This window comes from Macaca nemestrina, chromosome 3 (genome assembly GCF_043159975.1).
Source record: "Macaca nemestrina isolate mMacNem1 chromosome 3, mMacNem.hap1, whole genome shotgun sequence".
In the NCBI taxonomy this organism is placed as follows: Eukaryota; Metazoa; Chordata; class Mammalia; order Primates; family Cercopithecidae; genus Macaca; species Macaca nemestrina.
This window is the reverse complement of record NC_092127.1, coordinates 13,610,228-13,634,997: the sequence shown is the minus strand read 5'-3', so window position 1 is coordinate 13,634,997 and position 24,770 is coordinate 13,610,228. Positions and strand designations below refer to the sequence as shown.

The 24,770-nt window shown below is 35.3% G+C and overlaps 1 protein-coding gene across 7 annotated transcripts in view; it reads left to right on the top strand.

Annotated features, from left to right (window-relative positions):
* The window catches only part of LOC105466756 (WD repeat domain 17), a 116,309-nt gene that overhangs the window by 74,724 nt on the left and 16,815 nt on the right, over nucleotides 1-24,770 (top strand). For all 7 annotated transcript variants that reach the window (XM_071092815.1, XM_071092813.1, XM_071092809.1 and 4 more), the window contains 12 exons: nucleotides 1,771-1,853; nucleotides 3,980-4,066; nucleotides 7,937-8,101; nucleotides 10,056-10,258; nucleotides 11,741-11,890; nucleotides 11,975-12,105; nucleotides 12,396-12,521; nucleotides 13,731-13,886; nucleotides 17,910-17,974; nucleotides 21,790-21,922; nucleotides 22,717-22,808; nucleotides 23,879-23,978. In XM_071092815.1, the coding sequence (XP_070948916.1) occupies nucleotides 1,771-1,853; nucleotides 3,980-4,066; nucleotides 7,937-8,101; nucleotides 10,056-10,258; nucleotides 11,741-11,890; nucleotides 11,975-12,105; nucleotides 12,396-12,521; nucleotides 13,731-13,886; nucleotides 17,910-17,974; nucleotides 21,790-21,922; nucleotides 22,717-22,808; nucleotides 23,879-23,978 (1,491 nt within the window). The remainder of the gene's footprint in view (nucleotides 1-1,770; nucleotides 1,854-3,979; nucleotides 4,067-7,936; nucleotides 8,102-10,055; nucleotides 10,259-11,740; nucleotides 11,891-11,974; nucleotides 12,106-12,395; nucleotides 12,522-13,730; nucleotides 13,887-17,909; nucleotides 17,975-21,789; nucleotides 21,923-22,716; nucleotides 22,809-23,878; nucleotides 23,979-24,770) is intronic.

The window sequence follows — 24,770 nt, the reverse complement described above, 5'->3', positions numbered from 1 at the left end:
ATTTTACTGAGTTCCATTGATATTTGAAAAATACATGTAATCTAATTACAAAATATTAGGTATGAATCGGGAAAATGATCTAAGATTGTCTTGAAATTTCATTTATTTTAGATGGTTACTGTTGAAGCTTATTAAATATATAATTTCTTTGAAAATTGCTTCTATATTTGGGGTTTTAAAAACATCTATACAAAGAGTATTATCCCTTTGAAGATGCTCCTTAATAGTCTTGCTTTCCCACTACTTGTAGTAGTGCAGCAAATGCAGAGTTTTTAGGAAAACTTTATGGACCACTGTGAGCAATTTTGCACTCAAAAAAGGAAACTTTGAAAAGGATTCTAAAACTTACATCCTTCCCTTTCTCTACATACAACACAATACCCTTTCAGTTTAGCAATGCCCCAACCTGCCATCTTCCCTCCCATCACCAAAACAACAATTTATCCCATAATAAATAGTGGATTATAAGAAGAGATGAGCCTAAAAATGAAACTTATAGCCTAGATTCAAAAATTGTGTATCTTTACTTATTAGATCTGTTGATTTTTTCTTATGGCATCTTGGCAACTTGGAATCTCACATATCTGCCCACTAATACCTAAACACTTCCAGCCTGATTCTGGAAACCGAGCATTTAGTATCAAGGACATGTCTTTTATTTCTTTATGTCTTTCCCAGCATTCACTAGCATAGTTAAGACCACTATTGAAATTGCTTAAATCCTATGTCATGAATAAGGGAAAAATTAACAATGCCAGCTTTAATTAACTAAGCTACACGTGTTCCACGAAAAGAATTACGGGATAGTAGAGAGTCATAAATGCAATTTTCATGGGAATAAATGAAGCTGACAGAAGGCCTCCACCTCATAAAATGAATGAATAAAGGGACTAGTCCCATTTTTAAATCTGCCTGCATAAACCTACCCTCCTTGATCCCCCAAAGAGGCACAACCAGCGAACTGGAGATTGCTTTAAGAAGTTAAAGCTGTATTTACACAGCAACCTTAAGATGCAAGATAAAAAGTCACCTTAGTTTCCCCTTAATGGAAGCCACAATTTAAGTACTATATAAAGTAGAAATGTTTTAATTAAAATTTAGAAATGGGTTGATTACAACTTTTATTTACCGATCACATAGTTGATGAATGACACTCTCATGTGTAATATATTCCTTCTAGTTTTAAAAATTCTTATAATTCCAGCTATAACTATATCCCCTGGCCCTTCCTCAATCCTAGAAAGCAGAAAATCAAGCAAATATAAAGTGATTTATTATAGGAATAATGTTAAATCTATTCTGATTTCTTTATAAAATGGAACAACTTTGGAACTTAGAGAAACAACCAATAATAACTGCTTACAACATGTCTTATACTGAGGTTGAAGTAGCGCTGTGTTTGGAACCAGACAGATAACTGTTTTCATCACCATACTGGTATTCATGGGAAAAAGCATTAAGCAGAGCTTAAATCTACAGATAACTTAAGAAGGATATTTTGACTCTTTACCTTGTATCCAACAAAAGGAAATGGAGCCACCTGATTTATGTCTTAAAACAACAGATTGATATCTTAAAACTTTTCAATTGTGACAGCTTTAGACATTTTTAAAGTATATGTTCACGTTTCTGCTCTTGACAGTAATGCCTCTGTTAGTGTCATCTAAAGCACATTCCTAATAGAAAAGTAATACTTAGAAGAAGTAAATATATAAGAGAAAAAAAGGGGTGAATTATTTCTTATTGATAGGTATTTTACATTTTTTGAAGCATGGAACAAATGGAATATTCTGTATTGCCTGGAGTCATAAAGATTCTAAAAGAATAGCAACCTGCAGCAGTGATGGTTTCTGGTAAGTACTATGTATGATACATGATAGGAAATTACACTGTTCCCATTTGATCATTCCAATTGTTTATCAGTGATATTTCATTTGTATAGCTCTACCAACTCTCAGAAGCATTATTTTTAAGCCCATATAGGCACATATTATATTACTGTAATGTATCATCAATAAATAACAATGCAAAGGTATTTAAAATGTGTTTAATGAGCCATTCATTGCTTTCTCAATGAAAATACTACTTGAATTATTATGAAAATACTCATTTTTTTGCCTCAAAGAAACTTTAAGGACTTTTCACATAGTCTTAGTAATTATCATCACATCACATCACAAAATTTGTTTAATAAGCCATTCATTGCATTCTCAGTGAAAATACTACTTGAATTGTTATGAAAATACTCATTTATTTGCCTCAAATAAACTTTAAGGACTTTTCTCTTAGTAATTATCACAATAAGGTCACAGTAGTATTTCAGTTTTACAGGTGATTCAGCAGATATAAAGTGCTGTAGAAACTTGTTTACAGTTTTGTAGATGCTGTTATTTATAAAGGGATAAAAAGCCTTTGCAAGGAGAAATAAGGTCATGCATGTAGGAAATGTCTTTTGTTAGGAAATAACTTCACTGACCCTGTGTTTTAGAAGTATGTGCTTTCTTAATTCTTTAAGTTCCAGAAATAAGTAAGTTTCCAAATAAAAGTATGTAAGCAAAAAATGCCTCGTTTAAAAAACTTTTTAAAACCAGATGCTCCTCCCCTGTAGCTATCTATGGATAAAGTCATCTTTGATAGGTGGATACGTGGTATAGACACTCATAGTTCTTGAGAATACAGAAGTTGTTAGGTTTTGCTAAATCCACTCCAGTCTTCTCTTCCTTACTTTTTAATTTCAGTAGAAAAGACAGTAGTTATGGAAACCAAAGATCCTTACTGGGAAGTTAAAATTTTCAGAAACAACAATATTAGTGATTGTTTTTTTCCAAGAAAGAAACTATGTGCTAATTGATAGATACCAAAATACAAAAGACGTGAGTTTTTTGATTAAGTGATACAAAATTAGTTTGACCATGTATTTCAGGGCCTTATTTGTTTGACAGATACCACATTCAATGACTAAACACCTGTAAGCATAAGTCACCATCACTCCCCAGTAACCTCAAAAGTGTTGGTGGGCCTAATAACATTTAAGACAGTCTTTTCCATACACTTCTAAAACTTCATAACACATTAATTAGTACATGCTTTTTTCCTAGTGGAATCAATAGCTTTTGCATTGTGGTAATAATAGAGCAGGGTAGTAGAGCTTTTATTTTTGCAGTTAAATTACATAGAATCCTTTTCTGATAGCAGAGGGTAGGGGATCATCTCTGAATTGTAGTTATATTACTGAGAGTATGCAATGAAAAGTAATAACTTAATGTCTTGGTCTTGGTGCAATGGTACATAAAACCAGCTTTATAAATAGTTGTTTTAAATACTATAAATTTTGAACTACCTCATTTTGAAGCTAAAAATCTAACATATATGTTAGTTATATCATTATGTTTTAAAATGTGTTAGACTATGTTTTCCTCAATTTAAAAAAATTCTATAAGAACAAGGGTGTTTGTTGTTTTTCCATCGCTCAGGCTGGAGTGCAGTGGCGCAATCCCAGCTCACTGCAGCCTTCACCTCCTGGGTTCAAGTGATTCTCCTGCCTCAGCCTCCTGGAAGCTGAGACCACAGGTGTGCACCACCACACCTGGCCACCGTTTTTGTATTTTTTGGTAGAGATGGGGTTTCACCATGTTGGCCAGGCTGGTCTTAAACTCCTGACCTCAAGTGATCCACCTGCCTCGACCACCCAAAGTGCAGGGATTATAGGCATGAGCCACCGTGCCTGGCCAAGAAAATACTTTTTAAATAAAAATTTATTACTTTATATTAATTGTAGGTTACCATAATTAATATTAAGAGATGCAAATATACTCGTAATTGATAATATTTACACAATACTATCAAATGTTCCTTGTGCTTTGTAGACAAAATCTCTGTCCTGGAATATTTCTATTTGAAATTTACAATTCTGACTTTGTTTCCTTGAATAATGTATTAGAATGTTGTTTTTCTATTAACACGTTGTAATTAATTCTAGTATTATTCGAACAATTGATGGTAAAGTGCTACACAAATATAAACATCCGGCTGCGGTGTTTGGTTGTGATTGGAGCCAAAACAATAAGTAAGTGGTTTTTTCTGAAATAAATAATAACTGCATTTTGGAAACTTTAAATAACCGTAAAGTTTAGTGCTATTTCCAAAGGTAATATTTATCACTCTATTTATACAATATCCCCTTTGCCTGGCAAATGAGAAACAGCCTTGTAATTGCTCATTTGTTTTAGTTATTTTTATTCCATGAAGTTTTTACATGATTTGCAAATACTGATTTCTTACTCTCAAAAAAACTTTCTAATACTTAGGGAAAAAAAATAATGCTAACTAATGAAAAATGGAAATGAGTCCATTGCATGTATGGCTTCTGTCATAGAAATGTGGCCCTTTTTTTAATCTCACTGAGGAATCCGTGCAGTGCCAGTGCTCCACTGTGACTTTGCATTGTCCCCCACCTGATGCTAATGCCTCTGGCACTGGGTAATTTTCCATGATGTGGAACTTAAGGGCCTGGTTTTGAAAGGTTGATCTTGTTTGACAGCAGAGTTTTTATCATGTAAAAATCAGCTTAGATTTAAAATTACATCCAAGTCAAATCTCCACTAAAATTAGACCTTTAACTCATTGCATTTCTTAGAATATTGTGTTTCAAGCCTCTTTTAATGGGATATAAAATATATCTAAAAATTCAAAGTTATTTAAGATATTGTCAAAAACAATGTGAATTATGTTATTTCATATGAAATGTGGGAAATATAGATTAAGGTACTAAAGCCTAACTGTATTTGTGTTCCGAGTCAAATCACACATTTTACAAAATGACAGACCTATGTGTTTCCTCCAGTAAGTGCAGAAGAATGTGTAACACACTGTTTTTTGTGGTTTTTTTTGAGACAGAGTTTCGCTCTTGCTGCCCAGACTGGAGTGCAGTGGCACGATCTCGGCTCACGGGGCTCACAGCAACCTCCGCCTCTCGGGTTCAAGCAGTTCTCCTGCCTCAGCCTCCTGAGTAACTGGGATTTCAGGCATGCGGCACCAACGCCCAGCTAATTTTCTATTTTTGGTAGAGACGGAGTTTCTCCATGTTAGTCAGGCTGGTCTCAAATTCCCAACCTCAGGTGATCCACCCGCCTTGGCCTCCCAAAGTGCTGGGATTACAGGCGTGAGCCACCACACCCGGCCTTACACATTGTTAAGGTTATATGTAAAATAAGCTCACTATCCGCTCATCCTCAGTATTTCCTATCTCAGTGGCCAATATTGCTAACAAGGAAAACTGCTAAAGCCAGAATCCTTAGCCTTTTCTTTTATACATTTTTATGTCTCACTTTCCATTTTCAATCAGCCACCAATGCCTGTAATTTTCTCTGTCTAAATATTCATCTTGGCCGGGTATGGTGGCTCATACCTCTAATTTAAGCACTTCAGAAGCTGAGGCCAGAGCGTCACTGGAGCTCAGGAGTTCAATACCAGCCTGGGCAACGTAGTGAGACTTCATCTCTTAAAAAAAAAAAATGAAAAAATTAGTCAGACTGGTGGGGCACACTTGTAGTCACAGCTCCTCGGGAGACTGAGGTGGGAGGATGGGTTGAGTCCCGGAGGTCGAGGCTGCAGTAAGCCATGATTGTGTCACTGCACTGCAGCCTGGGTGATAGAGCCAGACCCTGTTTCAATTTAAAAGAAAAAAATATAAATTTTTCCTATCAACCTGCCACTAAACCAATAACATTTGGGTTTTTTTGAGTCCTGCAGAAACCTTCTAAGTCAATTCTACAGTTTACACCCTTTATCCTCACCTCCTCTCTCTCTCCCTCACCTCTCCATGTTGCAGTCAGAATGAACATTTAAGACACAGAGCTGAGCACACCATTCTACTGCTTAAATCTTTCAATACTTTCCCATTAACTGTAGGATAAAATGAAAACTTTTTAGCAAGCACTGCAAGAAGGTCCCTGACTAATCTTTTCCCTGTTTTATTAATCTCATTCCCAGGCTTGCTTTCCCTTACTTCTTGCATCCAACCACACTGGCTTTCAGTTTATTGAACTAGCCATCTGATTTTTGCCCCAAGGCTTTCACTTATACTGGCCGCCTTACCTAGGATTCTTTTTCCCATCCTACACCACACACCCTACCTGGGTGGGACATAGATAACTGCTACCCATCCTTCAGCTTTCAGCTCAAAAACCACAGAAAAGTATTCCTTGACCCCATATGAAATAAGTTTCCCATATAATACGCCTTTGGAGCACTTAATATAGTAAAATTAAATTTTATTTGTTGCCTGGTTGCATAATGACTGTCTCACCCTCTGAAATGTAAGCCCTATGAGATTGCCATCTGTGTTATCTGTGTTAAACAGCATATTATTAGCAAAACACTCAGTTGCTGACCCTCACTATGCCTTGAAAAAAGGAGATATTCAATAAATATTTGTTAAATATGCAAATGAACAGAATTACCTTGTATCTGACTAATAGAACAGTTCCACATTCCTATTTCTCTGTTTTATAGAGTTAATAACCCATTTGGCCAGTTGAAATAAAAGTTAGATATTAATATAATATGTTTAGTTATTTAAGAAAGCTTTATTTTCAGATGACACTGGAAGTCCTTTATATTTAACTATTATGCTTACTACCAAGCATACCTAATACATTTCATTTTTAATTTTAAAAACCTTTTAAAATGTTTTGATTGCTATATTCATATTCCACTTAGCATCTTAGTAGGTAAGTGAACCTTGAACATAACAAAGTTTATTTATAAGCTATCTCTGACTGTATAATTTTGATATCTTTATGTGTATTCTTTAAATGTTTATGATACCATTTCTAAGACTTTATATTTATGTATATGCACATACATATATAAAAATATACTCATATATACATGTAAATATATATATATACGTAAAATATATTTCCCAAGTGTAGAAACTGTCTTGTTTATCAGTGGGCCTTGAGAAGATGTAATCTTAGAACCCATATAATGTAATATAAGCCTTATAACCCATGTGACAAAGTCAACAGTTTGAAGTTTTGAAAGGATTTTGATGATGGTTGAGATCCACAGTGTGTAACTGCCTTTCTTTATGTTTAGCACGTGGAGACCGTTTATGTGATGGTTAGAGTAGATGTTCCTCAAGTAGACTATTCTGGCAGGTCCGTGATTTCCACAGGTCTGCCTAGTACTCAGAATTCCTTTCCTAGCAGTATTCCAAGTTTGATCACGAAGGTACAAGCAGTTGCTTAGCTTATTCTCACTATTGTGAGAATAATGAGCAAAGAACATTAAAAGATCATATTTTATTTCCAGGGACTCCATAGTTGTATCAAACAGTTAAAGCATCTTAAAGAAGGGAAGCCATCAAAAAGGAATGGAAAACTGGACTCTGACTCCCTGTCCAATGAGACAACCCTAGTCTGCGGGGAGCTTTTCCAAAAAACTTTCAGTGAGAATATTGCTGTTTATACCCATGCCACAAAAACAATCTAACAAATGGGCTAAGGCGTGTAATAATAATTTGCCCACCAGCAAGTAAGCAAATGTCATCACTCACCATTTGGGATGCTTCTTAACAACTAAGTGTTGCAAAATGTAAAGTTTGAGAAAAATTCAGAAAATTATGAGTCTGGTCATCTTGAAAAAGAACGTACAGAAATAGAAATACCATGACCTCTGACCTGAAATAAATAAAATAAAAATTCAACCAATTAAAAGAAAGCACAGAAAGAAACTCTTTCTATACTGGTGCAGTTTCTGTAAATGAGTAGTAGAGTGATTATACATGATTTTTTACATAGGTAAGTTTTTAATCTAACTTCACCTAGGAAGCAAAAATTCTACTTTTAGAAATTAGAACTACAGTATACCTGTAATTATTAGTTATATATCATATTTATCCTATGTCAATATTCCATTGATGATATTTCAGAGACATGATAGCCACTGGCTGTGAAGACACAAATGTTCGTGTTTATTACGTAGCCACCAGCTCAGATCAACCATTGAAAGTATTTAGTGGGCATACAGCAAAAGTGTTTCATGTTAAATGGTCTCCTCTGAGAGAGGGAATTCTTTGCAGTGGTTCTGATGATGGGTATGTATTTTTGGATTCTAATTTTCTAGTCCTTAAAATCATAAGCTGATATTTTCCTAGAAATGCACGTATTTATAGGATCAAATTATATGTGGAAATATAGATATATATTTAGACAGAGTCTCCCTCTGTCACCCAGGCTGGAATGCAGTGGCATGATCTCGGCTCACTGCAACCTCCATCTCCCAGGTTTAAGTGATTCTTCTGCCTCAGCCTACCGAGTAGCTGGGAACCACAGATTTAGTATTGAATGATTAAGCATTTTTATTGAATTTTTGGCATAAATCCAAATTTAATAAGAGAAACAATTATGAGATTTCTCTAGGTTATGACTTGAAATAAGTCAGAATGGTAGGGAAATCAGTTATACTGCTGTACTCATCACAGAACTCACAGATGCTGTGCTTCGGCCTGGAAAGCCTCAGACACTCATTTGCAGTGGGGCCTGTAAAAGCCTTTCTTAGATTTGACCAAAAAAACATGCACTGGGGCTTCAAAGCCTAACTACCTAACATGTCATAAAAGGAAAGACGCCTGTTCTAGTGGCCCCTACAATAGCATTAAATTGTTTTGATACAAGTCCCTTTAATGTATTCTTATTTATGAAAGTATATCAAATGTAAAATATTTAAATGTTAACATATATCAGAAATTAGCAACAAAAAATTTAGATTATAATATACTTTGATATATTGTCATGTACTAGCTTAAGAGGACGAAGAAGAAATGAAACTCTTTTTTTTTGAGACAGAGTTTTGCTCTGTCACCAGGCTGGAGTGCAGTGGTGCGATCTCAGCTCACTGCAACCTCCGCCTCCCGGGTTCAAGCGATTCTCCTGCCTCAGACTTCCTAGTAGCTGGGACTACAGGTGTGCACCACCACACCCAGCTAATTTTTGTATTTTTAGTAGCGATGGGGTTTCACCATGTTGGCCAGGATGGTCTTGATCTCTTGACCTCATGATCCACCCGCCTCAGCCTTCCAAAGTGCTGGGATTACAGACATGAGCCCCTGTGCCTGGCCAAAAGGAAACTTTTTATGTAAAGCAGAAAGGGATATGCCTTAAGAAATAAGAATATATCATTTATCTCCTATGTTATATAGTGCAAAATAGTAATACTTTTGAAGTACTACTATTTTGTTGTCAGTTTGGCATTTATCTGTGACTAAAAAATTATTGTGACTTGTCTAAGCAAAATTAGCAGTTGGAGGTCTTATATTGATTGTAAGTTAAATTTTAATTTCAGTAACATTTGTGCAATCAATAGATACAAGTAATTTCGCGAATCCAGTTATATTTAAATTCTTTAACTTGATCTAAGATTTATTCTGCACTGACCAAGCAACTTCTATCACTGACAAAAATGTGAAGGAATTATTTGCTGTATTGATTAAAGCATAAATATGAAGCGACATTTCAAATAATACCCATCATCATACATGTTATACTTTTATAATTTACAAATAGTCTTGATATCTTAAATTATTGTATCTGTATTATTAGTCATATTTTCCACTTTGGTTATATCTGTTTTTGAAATTTCATTTTAACAAAGCAATTTTATTCACATAAAAACTGTGAAATAATATATTTGCTACCAGTAATAAATGAAGAGTAAAAGTCAAGAAAGAAAATATGTTTAAATAAGCTAACACTAGCCTAGTTAAATATTCATTTCCATCTACTATGAAGAAAAGTGTGTGAGGGGATGAATTTGTTAATAATTAGCTTGATTTAATTATTCCACATTGTAAGCATATATCAAAATGTCACACAAATATATACAATTATTATTTTTTAAATTAAAATGAAATGAAGAGAACCTTTTATCTTGAGACATAAAATGCTTCTAGATAAGCTAATCAATAATTATTACACTCTATTAAGAATATGTTAATACTCTAGATACATTAGAACTTGAATGTTATCACACCCATAATATTCTGTTTTCAGTACCGTTCGCATCTGGGATTATACTCAAGATGCTTGCATCAATATTCTTAGTGGACACACTGCACCTGTGAGGGGATTATTGTGGAATACTGAGATTCCGTATCTGCTCATATCTGGCAGCTGGGACTATACTATAAAAGTATGGGACACTCGAGAAGGAACTTGTGTGGACACTGTGTATGATCACGGTGCAGATGTATATGGTAAAGTGTCTTTCATTCTTTCATGTGTTTGTTATATTGACCTACTAACGGTGCTTATAATTTCTGAGGAATACAGTATTTTTAAAGAAGTTATACAGTGTTTTATTTTACAATAACATTTTTCACATTAGAAAATATACATGTTTATTATTATAATACCAGAACATACAGAAGAAAAAGTCAACAAAAATTACCAAAGATGACTGTTGTTAGCACTGTGGTGTCTTTCTCCCCCTCGCCCCGTCTGCACCCGTTTCTGTGTACACACAAACACGCACACAATGCACACATATTGCGATGGGTGTATATATATATATATGTCTGGCTTTTGTTTTTCTTCCTTCCTTTGACATCACTCTAGAGGTAAGTTGTTTAACAGGAAATCAGTAATAGAGTAGATACCACTTATTTAACCATTCCTCTATTCTTGGATGTTTAGTACAGTGTTTTGTTTTTGAATATAATCCCAAGTTGTTTTCATATAATTAACGTAATTATGGAAAATCAGATTACTTACCATTTGCACATCTCTTCACTCTCATTCTTGTTTGTATTTATTCTCATCCTTAAACCTTGATAGGAGTAAATGGGCAGATTAAGAATCCAAAAATGATTTCTTAGAGAAAGTAACCTCAATCTAGATCAGATTCAAATCCATATGCTTAACCACAGTGGCCTTTTAGCCAAGACAATGCGGGACTGAGTGTGGGAGAGAATCATATTTGTCAATATTTGAATTGAAACGTCCCCAAGTCTTCGTCTTTTAACTAGAACGTCATCTGCCCATCCATTAACTCACAGATACTATGTATGCTATTGGTTTTACAGTATACTTGTTGCTGCTTAACCACACGAAATATAATTTTCACATTTTCATCCATGACCATTTGCTTTCTAATAATTTTTTCTTCTTTTTTTTTCTTTCTTTCTTTCTTTTTTTTTTTTTTTTTTTTGAGACAAGAGTCTCACTCTGGCTCTATTGCCCAGGGTGGTATACAGTGGCGCAAACACAGCTCACTTCAACCTTCACCCCCCAGGCTCAAGAGATCCTCCAACCTCAGCCTTCCAAGTAACTGGGGTTACAATCACGTGCCACCACACCCAGCTAGTTTCTGTATTTTTGGTAGAGATGGTATTTCATCATGTTGCCCAGGCTGATCCCAAACTCCTGGGCTCAAGGGATCCACCCGCCTCGGACTCCCAGGAAAGTGCTGAGATTACAGGCGTGAGCCACCATGTCCAGCCTCTAATAGTTATTCAATTTTATATTCATATTTATAGGATATATGAAATGATTTATTGCATTCTGTTACTATTTTCAGCCAATATATTAAATACAGATACGAAGCTGACTAAGAATCTTTCAGTTACTCATAATATTTCTTCATAGCTTCAATTCTGTAGAAGTTTTATGAAGCACATATAAATAAAGAATATTTTTCAATGTTCACTTTACTTAAAATAGATTTTTATTTTCATCAGGTTTAACCTGCCATCCCAGTCGCCCCTTCACTATGGCCTCTTGCTCCCGTGACTCTACAGTGAGACTCTGGTCATTAACAGCCTTAATCACTCCTGTACAAATAAATATTCTGGCAGACAGATCTTGGGAAGAAATTATTGGGAACACTGGTATGGAATATATACATGTATTATAGTTTATTTCTAAACGTTTTATGAGAAATCTTCTCTCACTGAATTATGTCTGTTTTTCAGATTATGCTGTAGAACCAGCCACTCCTCCTCTACTGTGTGGTAAAGTGTCAAGAGATATTAGACAAGAAATAGAAAAACTAACTGCTAATTCTCGAGTGAAAAAACTAAGATGGTTTTCAGAATGTTTATCCGTAAGTATTACAGGAATTAAATGCGAATATTTTCCCTTTAGCCAACATGAATCTTTACAACTATTTTCACATATTTACATGTACCATTCTAATTCATTGGGTACCTCTTACCATAATCTGTACACTGTAAGAAAGCAAATGTAAAACTGGAAACAATACATGAGATAACATGTAGTTATTTTATTAATTTTTAAATTTAGATATGCCTGCATTATAATATTTTTGAAGATGCAAAATACTATGAGGTTTCTAATTCACTATTACATATTTATTTTTTATCAACTCTGTAGCCTCCGGGTGGCAGTGACAATTTATGGAACTTGGTTGCTGTGATAAAAGGACAGGATGACAGCTTACTTCCTCAGAACTACTGCAAAGGAATAATGCACTTGAAACATCTGATTAAATTTAGAACAGTAAGTCAAGTATGCAAATATGATGTACTCAAGCAAATTTTTTGCCTTTTCACTATTAAAATATAAAAATGATTTGAAAAATATGTGTGATTAGATTGGTAGATTTAAATAAATGAACACTGAGGAGATCCATCTTGGGTAAAATGAATCATGAAAGTGAATTACTTGGGAACAGATTAAGTCAATCGTGGTTATCATCGGTTGAGTCTCATGAAATTCCTTCAAGGTCACTTGGAACTCCTTGAAATGCTTTATCTTTCCCCTATTAGCAGATGATTGTGACATATGGACTATTCTAATTTTAGTCTCAGAGGGCCTAATAGGCTATTCTGGGATATGTTTTATAAAAAATGATCGTATTATAGCTCTTAATGAATTTCAGTAAAAACTAGTAGTTACGTCATCCCTGGGGCAATCTACAGTACTAACCACAAAACCTATCCTGGGACCAGAAAGAAAAAATTGCTTGTATATTTTTCTGGAATATCTATAGTTAACTGTTAAAGCATGGAGACGGTTGTGCCAGAGATGTGATCTAATGCTCATAAAGAGCAGTTTTTTCCATAATGAGGAAGTACTTTCTTTAATTGCAAACTAAACACCTAATGACTGTAACTGCAAAATCTGTTTGACAGAGAGGAGCTAATTAAAGTAAGCCAGTAACTTTTTATTTTTACTAGAGGCCTCTCTGTCTTGTTGTATATTACTGTATCATTACCTTTTATCTGTTCTGTGTAACTACAACACCTGGACAGGGTTAAGGAAAATGGGATTCAGTCTCTCCCCTCCTGTGTCCCACACACCCCCCAAAATATTATGTTTAGAAAGGTATCATATTTTATAGAGAAAAATATTTTTAAAATATTGACTTTCCAGAGCTATATGCTTTTGAAGTATGTATTCATGTAATGTTTATATGCTCATTGTTATCATGAACTCTTGTAAAACAATTTTTAAAATTTTTAATTATTATGGATGCATAATAGTTTATGGGGTATATGTGATATTTTCATACGAACATGCAATGAATATTGATCAAATCAGGGTAACTGAGGTATCCAGCACGTCAAGCATTTATCTTATTTTGTGTGTTAGGAACATTTCACTTCCTCTCTTTTAGTTATTTTGAAATATGCAACAAATTATTGTGACACATATAAAACAAAATATGACAGATTTTTTAAAATTCTATTTTCTTTTTTAAACCAGTCTGAAGCTCAAGAACTAACGACAGTCAAGATGTCTAAATTTGGTGGTGGTATTGGTGTACCTACTAAAGAGGAAAGACTGAAGGAAGCTGCTGAAATCCACTTGAGATTAGGACAAATTCAGAGATACTGTGAACTTATGGTTGAACTTGGGGAGGTATGTGCTATGAAAGTAAAACTAATGAGTTTAACATAGTAGTCTAAATATTAAGAATATACTCAATTTTAAGTATTAAAAATAAAAAGCTCAGCACTTTGGAGGCCAAGGTGGGTGGATCACTTGAGCCCAGGAGTTTGATACTAGCCTGGGCAACATGGTAAAACCCACCTCTACAAAAAACACAAAAAATTAGAGAGGCATGGTGGTGCACACTTGTAATCCCAACCTTGGGAAGCTAAGATGAGAGGATCAGTTGAGCCCAGGAGGCAGAGGTTGCAGTGAGCTATGATCATACCACTGCACTCCAGCCTGGGCTACAGAAAGAGACCCTGTCTCAAAAAAAAAAAAAAAAAAAAAAAAAGGTTGGACGCAGTGGCTCACGCCTATAATCCCAACACTTTGGGAGGCCAACTTGGGTGGACCACAAGTTCAGGAGATTGAGACCATCCTGGCCAACATGGTGAAACCCTGTCTCTGCTAAAAATACAAAAAAAAAAAAAAAAATTGGCTGGGTGTGTGGCACACACCTCTAGTCACAGCTACGTGGGAGGCTAAGGCAGGGGGAATCACCTGAACCCGGGAGGCAGAGGTTGCAGGAAGCCGAGATCATGCCACAGCACTCCTGGGTGACTCCATCTCAAAAAAAAAAAAGGAAAATAAATGTATATACCCTGTGTGCTGTCTCGCACCTTCACACCTGTAACCCTACCACTTTGGGGGGCAAAGGCAGAAGGATCCCTTAAGGACAGGAGCTCGAGAGCAGCCTAGCCAACACGGAGAAACCCCGCCTCTACTAAAACTACAAAAATTAACCCAGCGTGGTGGCATGTGCCTGTAATCCCAGCTACTCAGGAAGCTGAGGCAGAAGGAAGCTTACTTTTTTACAGATCTAATTGATTCTCTATCAATCTGATATTAAGTGTAGACGTTAGGAGAGTAGTTATCAAACTATTCCAGGACAGCAGCATTAGCATCGCTGGGGATCCCTATGCATGTCTCACCTCAGACCTACAGAATCAGAAACTGTGGGGTTGGAGCCCAGCCATCTTACGTTTTCATATGCTCTCCATGTTATTCTCTTGCATTCTGAAGTTTGAGAACTACCACCCTAGGCTGGAATCTTAACTTCTTACAAACAAACATAACAAACAAAAAACTATGTTGGCTAATTAGTTCACAATAGAATCCCCTTGCTAATACTACTTGTCATAACTAAATCCCACACTGGCCAGAAAAAGGGTTTCTGCTGAATATCATCTGATAAAGGATGATGATTGTTTAATGGAGGACTAAATCAGCAAAACTGATTTTTACAAAAAGGTTAGGATGAATTGATGCTTTTGCTACGCTTTGGTAGATGGGTAGTGACTACAATGGAACACAGGGGAGAATGGGGCTTCTGTTTCTTGATCCTGGGTGTTGATTACATGGGCACATTCAGTTTGTGTAAACTTATTGGACCTTTCCCTTTTCTGTATATGCATTTTAGTTCAGTGAAAATTCTTCCTTTCCCTGCCTCACCAAAACAATGGTTAGAATGGCATGGACTTATCTCATAGCTTATCATCTTTTAAAATGTTTAAGTTAGTTAATTGTGTAGCTCCAAAGCATAATATTAAGAATACTTGTAAATAATATAAAGTAAAACTAAGCAATATGGTTACATTAAAATAAATCAAAACTAAATTTAGCTCACCTTTTTACTTTCCACATACTTTAAGAAAACAATGAATTACTGCTTGACCCCAAATAATGTGCCATTTTAAAATGTTATTGAAAAGGCATTATAAATTTAAAAGTATTTTAATTTAGGAGCAATGTAAAAATTTTCCTTGAAAAGTAGTAAATATTTAACTAAAAGTTGCTTTTTTAAAGCACCACTACTGCAGAGAAGATCTATCAAAAGTCAAGGAGAAAAGGAATTAATAAATTTTGATAGAACAGTGTAATTCTTTATCTTTCTGAGTTTTATATTTGATTAAATATAATTGAAACTGCCTTTAACTCAAAGCCTATTTCAATCAGGTATCTGTTTGTGAAGCTTAATAATTTTATTGTTATGCAGGTTCATCAATGTACTTAAAATGATCCATAAAACTGTGCAAGTTGTTAGAAATATGGGTGTCCTAAGCTGGGCACGGTGGCTCACGCCTGTAATCCCAGCACTTTGGGAGGCTGAGTCAGGTGGATCACCTGAGGTCAAGAGTTCAAGAACAGCCCTGACAACATGGTGTAACCCTGTCTCTACCAAAAATACAAAAATTAGCTGGGCGTGGTGGCGGATGCCTGTAGTCCCAGCTACTTGGGAGGCTGAGGCAGGAGAATCACTTGAATCCAGCAGACGGAGGTTGCAGTGAGCCAGGATCATTCCGTTGCACTCCAGCCCGGGTGACAAGAGTGAAACTCCGTCTCAAAAGAAAAAAAAAAGAAAAGAAAAGAAATATGGGTGACCTTAGAATTGTTCATAATCACTTCCTTAGGAATGTTTTTTATTTGTTTAAGCTTAATACTGTGGGATTAGGTAAACATTTAATTTTTTTTATTTATTAGACAAGTTTCTATTGAAAGAGTTTGTGGTGAATTCAAAGTTAATTTAATCTACATTCCAACTTCTTTCTTCCGTTAGAGGCAGATTTCCCCTGAAAACATATTTTAAGATACGTTTTAGGTAACATGATTTTAAATATGTAGTATTAAAAATTGCCTGTTTAAAATTAACATACTCTTTTCTGGTTAATTACCAATATTCTAGTGATAATTACAGTAGAACCCTAGTGTTTTGAAGAGCCTTAATTAGAATGAATTTTGATTCATGTAGTGATATTTCAGAAAATTTTCTTCTCAGTTCCACTCTAGACTGGAAATCAGTGAAATCTATATTTTCATATAACAGTAACAATCAGCCTTTATTAAACAATGAGGTTCTTCAACAGAAGTCTAATTTTTAAATATGAAGACAAGTATTATCAGTTAAATGAAGAAATGACAATAAATAAAATTTATTAAAATGAGTAGGAAAGGATAAAAGAGACATAGATGGTATATTTGTTCATTTAAGTAGCAGTGAAATAAAAATGTTAATATTTTGAACACCATAGAACAAATTACTCTGGAGTTGTATTAGAAGATGAGTCAATATATTTTTCAAAGAACATATTTTAGTTACTATTTCTTTTCTCCTCTTCCTTTCTCTCCCTCAGTCTCTCCTTCCATTTTTCTCTTTCTTTCTCTCTGGGTTTAGGACTGGATTTTCCCTAAATAATATAATTTTACATATTTTATTTTAAAATATTTTAATGTTTTAAAAATTTGTGGAAAATGGAATTAAAATATAACAATAAAAAATAAATATTTTTCTCAACTTCTTCAAGCTCCATCAAGTTAAAGACACTTTTGTAAGTGATGACACCAACCATTTAGTCCTTCCCTAAGGAGCTGAGGGGTCCTTGGAATTTAACCGTGTCAATACAGTCTTTTTTACTTTGTCTTTTCTTTTGTTTTGTTTTGGGTTTTTTGAGATGAAGTCTCGCTCTGTTACCCAGACTGGAGTGCAGTGATGTCATCACGACTCACTGCAGCCTCGAACCCCTGGGCTCAAGCAATCCACTCCACTCAGCCTCCGAAGTAGCTAGAACTACAAGTGTGCACCACCACACCTGGCTAATTAAAAAAAAAAAAAAAAATTGTTTTGGTAGAGACGAGGGTCTTGCTGTGTTGTCCAGGCTGGCCTCAAACTCCTAGACTCAAACAGTCCTCCCACCTCAGCCTCCCAAAGCACTGGCTTTACAGGCATCAGGCACCATGCCCAGCTTCTTTTATATTATTAAGAGGGGTAAAATTAGTGCTCTTTAAAGATTTTTTTTAAGACTACGGAACAAAAAGAAGACAGAGGGTACCAAATCAGGACTCAAGAACTCTATAATTTCTATATTATAAACAGGAATCTTTTTAAAGTGTCTTAAGGATTATACAGAGCAACCGAAATTAATATGCTCTTTCTCTTTTTGCCTTCTATTCTAGTGGGACAAAGCCCTGTCAGTTGCACCAGGGGTCTCTGTGAAATACTGGAAGAAGTTAATGCAGAGGTAAGGCAGAGAGAGTCCATGTTAAAATAGAAGCAGTGTATAAATATGGCAGTAGCTCTTGAGATTTCTTATTCTTATGTTGTCTTAAATAATAACTAAATTTTGTATCTACTGATACAGTAAATGAAATGAATCAGTTACAAATAATTTTGGTGTTCTTGGATTTGACTTGGCCTCTGATGAAGATAGCAGAAGGCAAATTTCCCCATGTCAATGGAGAGAAGGACAGATCAGCAAACATACTCACTGATTAATAAGTTGGTATTGAAATACAAGTGGCAAGATTTCCTGAAGGTTAGCATAGGTTCGTGAAATACTATTCTATGAATTATCCCAAAAATCTTCTCTGTAGGTACCAGTTCCTGCCATTTCCCCATGGATATGAGGAAGGCACTGATGATAAAGAAGGGTCTGAGCACTGAGGAAACTTAAATAAACATTCTTGTTTTAGAATGCAGTAAACCAACAAGATTTGCTCTCAAGTGTGTTTCCTGGGGTTGCCATAAAAAAAAAAAAAAAAAAAAAAATTACCATAAAATGGGTGGCCTAAAACAACAGAAATTTATTTTCTCTCAGTTCTGGAGGCCAGAAGTCTGAATCAAGTTGTCAGCAAAGTTGGTTTCTACTGGAGGCTCTGAGAAAGAATTAGTTCCATGCTTCTCTCTTGGTGTCTGGTCGCCTGCAGTCCTTGGCATCTTGTGGCTTTTTGACACATCACTCCAGTCTCTCCCTTATCTTCACATGGCATTATTCCCTGTGTGTCTCTGTGCCCAAATTTCCTCCTCTTATAAGTCATGAGTCATATTGGATTGAGGCCCTACCCTAATCCAGTATGACCCGTATTACTTTAACTAATTACATCGGCTAAGACCCTGTTTCCATAAATGGTTACATTCACAAGTATTGTGGGTTAGGACTTCAACATATTGTTAGAGGGACACGTTGAAACCTACAACGTATGATTATTCTCTGTTCTGTTTTATTCTACTCTCTTCTATGCTATTCGTTCATTTAACAAATACTTAATGCCTACTCTATGCCAATCACTGTGCTAAACTTACAGAGCACTATATATTATTATGCAGTTACCTTGCTTCTGACATTAAAAACAGAAATTTGGATTTTTCTTTTATGGAACATGGTTTAGTGGCAAAAAATCAACTGCTTCTTACAGACACAAGTGAAAATCAATCAAAGGCTAAACATAAAATTCGGAAGGATTAACACATTTGCTGTGGGAAAGTAGACTGTTCCCAATCACCTGCTCTCCCAACAGTAAGTGAAGCAACAGGCTGATTGTAGCCATCAGATTTTAGGCTCCCTCTCCTGAGCTTTAAGAATCCCCAGTGGTCTAAGTCCCTGTACCCTCACAGCACAATTGTGAATGTTACTGCTCTCACCAAATCCTTAAAGTCAAGTTAGCAGAGGATATTTATTTCACAAAACATTATTTCAATCTCAGCAAAAACTTAATGGAATTCCATTTAAGACCAAGGTGGAGTCACTCAGTGTTAATATTGCAGAATAAAAGTAAACATAGTTTGTATTCTACGTGATTATTGACACATTTTACTAGCATCTAGTCATATTAATATGCTACTACATTGCTTTCTATGCTAGCTAGGTATCTATGAATTTAAAATGTGGTGTATCCTCAGATAAATTGGAACAAAGGAAACCTGACCAAGATTGGTGCATATGAACTGAGCTATAAAGAATACATGGGAGATAACCAAGTGAAGAGGCTAGAGGAAGCATCCTAGGCTTAGGGAGCAGAGTACAGGAACTCTGTGAAAGGAGACTGCTGTAGCTAGAGTGCAAGAGCCAGGGGGAAGTGATGCCAAGGGAGAGTAGGCACAAGCTAGAGGTTTTAGGGCACTGTAAATGTAGTAAGCTTTTTTCCTTATCCTAAGAGGAACACAAGACATTAAAGAGTTTTAATTTTAAATAGGGTAGAAACTGATGTGACCAGTTCTTCATTTAGAATGTCTGCACAAGCTGAAATATCAAGAACAGATTAGAGAAGGTCAATAGCAGATATGAGGAGGCCAGTTAGAAGGCAATTAGAGTAGCTGAGTCAGGAGACAGCAGTAGCGTGGATGCCATATGTAGTGATGCGAGGACTGAGAGAAGTAGACGAATTTGATATATCTAGGAGTTAAAATTAACTGGATTTGGTAATAGAGATGAGGAAGGTATCACAAAAAAATTTTAGGTTTTAGGTTTGAAAAACTGGATAGGAGCTGTTGCTAATCACTGGGATTTAAAAACAAACAACTAAAACAACAACAAAAGCAAAACCATTAGGAGAGGATTTGAATCAAATGGCACAAAAAAATCATTAGTTCTCTTTGGACATGTTGAGCTTGAAGTTCCTTGTGATTTTGTGGCATTGTTCAATAGGCAGTCTTGATTTTGTAGCCCAAATAAGAAATCTGGATAACATGGAGGTTATTGTTGATCTTAATAAGAGCTGTTTTGATAGAAAGAAGGAGACTGAAGCAAGATTAGAATAGATTTAGTGGGGAAGGAAAAGGAGGAGGCAAATGAGAATATACAAAACTCTTCCAATTCTGTTTCATTTATCTTTGAAAGCCAACTCCTGATTTTCTCTGCCCCTTAGCCTGTGTAGCTGCCAGAAAGTAGTCTCTCCACAACTCTTGCATTTGTACTTTCTAGATCCAGCCATTCATCCAGATTGGCAGTGTCTCCAGCATAGTTTCAGATGCCCAGGGAAGTAGATCATTATTTGTAACCAGCTTGTTTCTAAACAGCTGTAACAAGAAAATCAAAGTCACGTAGTAGAAACATAGCTGTTGAGGAATACTTCGATGACTCTATGAAATTGGAGACTGTTAACAGTGAGCTGGCAAATACCATGAAAAATATTTTCCATTTTCAGCATGAAAAATATCTGCTACCCCTACCCAAAGATTAAAAATTGAATTCTGGTTTAATGCAAATGGTAGCATAAATTAAATAGACCAGGTTATTTTTAAACAAAACTGAGGTTAAACATTGAGGGTAGAATTAACTAGGTGGTTAGTCATTGAGAAAATACTTGAGACTTAGATGGGAAGATACACACACACACACACACAGAGGGGAAGAGATTGAGAGAGAGATGGGTGCAGAGAGAGAGAGACAGATATGGAAACAGACACATGTGCACCCTTCACAGTCTCTAAGATTACCATTCCCTTTCTCCCTTCACGTGTCTGGAATATTATTTTTCTGTAATCTTCCTCACTTAGGGCACTTAAAACATTCTACATGTTATTGTTAATATTTATGTTTCTATATTCTCCTTCTTAGTGATTTTTAAGCTACTTGAGCTTCAAGGTTCTCTATTCATTGTTAAGGCTTCCTAAAACAATTAAAATTATCCGTCTTTAACAATGTAGATACCCAAATATTGCTTAATCCACCTGATATCCTATCACACATATCTTGTATAAAACATATTTTTGAATAGACTAATTGTCCATTTTAATAGATAAACTACATTGATTTTAAGATCTAAAATGTTCAGGCATATTTTATGTCCTGTTCTAAGGGCAAACAAGTTCCTATAGTATTTATGATTTTATGTCATGTTCTAAGGGCAAACAAGTTCTTGTAGTATTTATTATTTCATGCAACTTTTATCTGTCTTCCACATGTAATTTGATTATAAAATGTCTTTTTTAAAAGTGATATGCCAAAGGGCTTTATGAAATCTGCTACAAATTTTAGCCATACTTTCAGAAAATCTCAATTCACCTAAAAACCTTCAAAAAATATATTGTTTAAAAAAATTGTCCTTATTGTATTAGGAGAGCTGACCAATTAATCCAGGAAGATAAGGATGATGTCATTCCATACTGCATAGCCATTGGTGATGTGAAAAAGCTGGTCCATTTTTTCATGTCAAGAGGTCGGCTTAAAGAAGCTCTGCTTGTTGCACAGGTAAAACCATGTGATTACACAAGTCACACCCATGGATGGGTAAGGATGTAGAAGGGAGAAGACCGTGTTGAGTAGCTCACCCTTACATAATTGACAAAGTCATGAAGGGTTTGGTTTCTGCCCTCCTTCCTGGCCTTCTTTCTCATCATTTGAGAGCTTACTATTTTTGTTCTGAACACAGTGAACTTATTTTATTTTATTTTATTATTTATTTATTTATTTATTTGAGATGGAGTCTCGCTCTGTCACCTAGGCTGGAGTGTAATGGCATGATCTCAGCTCACCACAGCCTCCACCTCCCGGGTTTAAGCGATTTCTCCTGCCTCAGCCCTAGCTGGGATTACAGGCACCCACCACCATGCCCAGCTAACATTTGTATTTTTAGTGGAGATGGGGTTTCATCATGTTGGCCAGGCTGGTCTCAAACTCCTGACCTCAGGTGATCCTCCCGCCTCAGCCATCCAAAGTGCTGGGATTACAGGCATGAGCCACCACATACAGCCGAACTTATTTTAGATCTTTAAACATATAAGCATCTCTGAACTCTAAACTTTTCACATGCTGCTGAATGTTATATACCATGCATTTGAACAACTTATTTTTAGTAATAATTCACTTGAAGCTTTTTTTGCTACACACAATTAATATCTCATTTCTCCTCAAATTCTAAGATTATCTCCAAATTATAGTATAAATTTCAAACATTAAGTATACTTTGCTCAGAATAATATTCTGAAATGTGTCAATTATCAACAATTAGCTAAAGAATAATTCAATCTTTAATTAAATCCTAGGCTGCTTGTGAAGGAAATATGCAGCCCTTACATGTTTCTATGCCTAAAGGAGCTTCATATTCTGATGATATCTACAAGGAAGACTTTAATGAGTGAGTGATTTATTTGCTCTGGGTCCATATGTTTTATGGTTGTCTTCCCTTTACGAATTTTTAAAGCCTCTATAATTCATCCTTCTTTGTATACTGAGGACTTGACTGCCTCAACCTTTCTCACTATGGTCCAGTTCCATTACAGCATCTACTCCTAGATGAATAGGGAAATTTCAGGCATGGAGACTCCGTTTATACACATTTTATATAGCTTTCAGAAAAGCAAAATGCATTTTACTAGAGAGATGGCAAGTAAGGCACCTAAACACTTACAAACTAATCAAACCTATTGCAGAGGACCAATGATGAAAATCAGGTAGACTGCTTATTAATGTTTTATTCTAAAGTTAGTGTATAAGTTCACAGGAATGTAGTTTATAATCCCATGACCCCAATATTGGTGCCTAGAATAACATTTAGTCATCTTTCAAAGAAGAAATCCTGATAGTTATTTTAAAAAAGAAAAGGAAATTAGAATTTTTCAGCCCTCTAACCTTTTTTTAATCCAATAGTCTGCCTTCCCCCATCCTTTCTATTTGCTCCTATTATTACCCTAGAAAATAGGATATTTAAACTTTTAAGACACTCATCGAGTAGAAGAGGATCATGAAATGTTAAGCAAATAGTGTGTTGAGAATAATGTATTCTTGCCTGTGTCTTTACTGCCATTCTCTGCCATTTCTAAACTTGACATTTGAGAAAGCTAACACATGCTAGCTGTATTTTGGATACCACCTAAATTTTGAAAAATTTCAGTTCAACCTGTAATTCTTCTACACTTAACTTTCCCTGTGGCTGAGTCATAAATTGTCCAATGCAGGATGGTAAGCTTTTAAAGTCAGGCTTCTCTTCTGACATTTGTGGGGATAGAGGGAGGGGGAGGCTTATCAGACCATATACTTGTAAAGACCACTTTCCTGATTTATTTTTTTCTAAAAACAAGTCTTTAAAGCAAGCATGACAAATTAAATTGTATTTGATCTTTTTATCATACCTTTTAAAAAGTATTGGTTTGCTTTTATAATGGAATACTTGTGTTTATACAGAATACATACATTTTTTCTTTCTAGACTCCTGCACAAAGTCAGTAAAGAACTGGCAGAATGGTATTTTCAAGATGGTCGAGCAGTACTGGCCGCATGTTGCCATCTTGCCGTAGATAATATTGAGGTATGACATTTAAAACTGATTTATGCGAATGAAAAGTTTTTTAGATACGTCATGGTGTTTGAGAGGAAAAGATATGGTGACTTTCTGTGTGAGATCTAGTTTTGCATGCCTTCCAATTAAGTAATTACATTCCTAATTAGCACACATAAACTATGAGCTCTTGTTTTAAGTACACATAGACTATGAACCTTTGTTTTCTTTTATTTCTACCACAAGATACCTATTTGTAACAACCTTGTTTTAAACATTTCAACATATATAAGAAGCGCCAGTGTAGTAAAGGGAAGAATCACTGGACGTGGACCCAAAATATCTGAGTCTTTCTTGTCACATACTGACTTTGGGCACGTCATTTAATTCTCAGAATCTCAAATGTCTTCAATTCTAAAATTAACATATGAATACCTACCTTACCTATTTCACATATAGTTGTTAGGATTATAAGAAAAAAATACAAATGAAAGCACTTATTTTCCAGTGTATTATTCACAAGTTATAGGTTTAAAGTACCTTCCATTTGACTCTAATTTAATAAGCAAATGTTAATTAAAGATATAGATTCTATTGTGCATTTATCCTTAGATATATTGACTTTAGGAAGTGATAGATAACTGTAAAATCTTGAAGAAGCTCTTACAAATTTACATTTTTTGCTCGTCATCACTGGCCATCAGAGAAATGTAAATCAAAACCACAATGAGATACCATCTCACACCAGTTAGACTGGCAATCATTAAAAAGTCAGGAAACAACAGGTGCTGGAGAGGATGTGGAGAAATAGGAACACTTTTA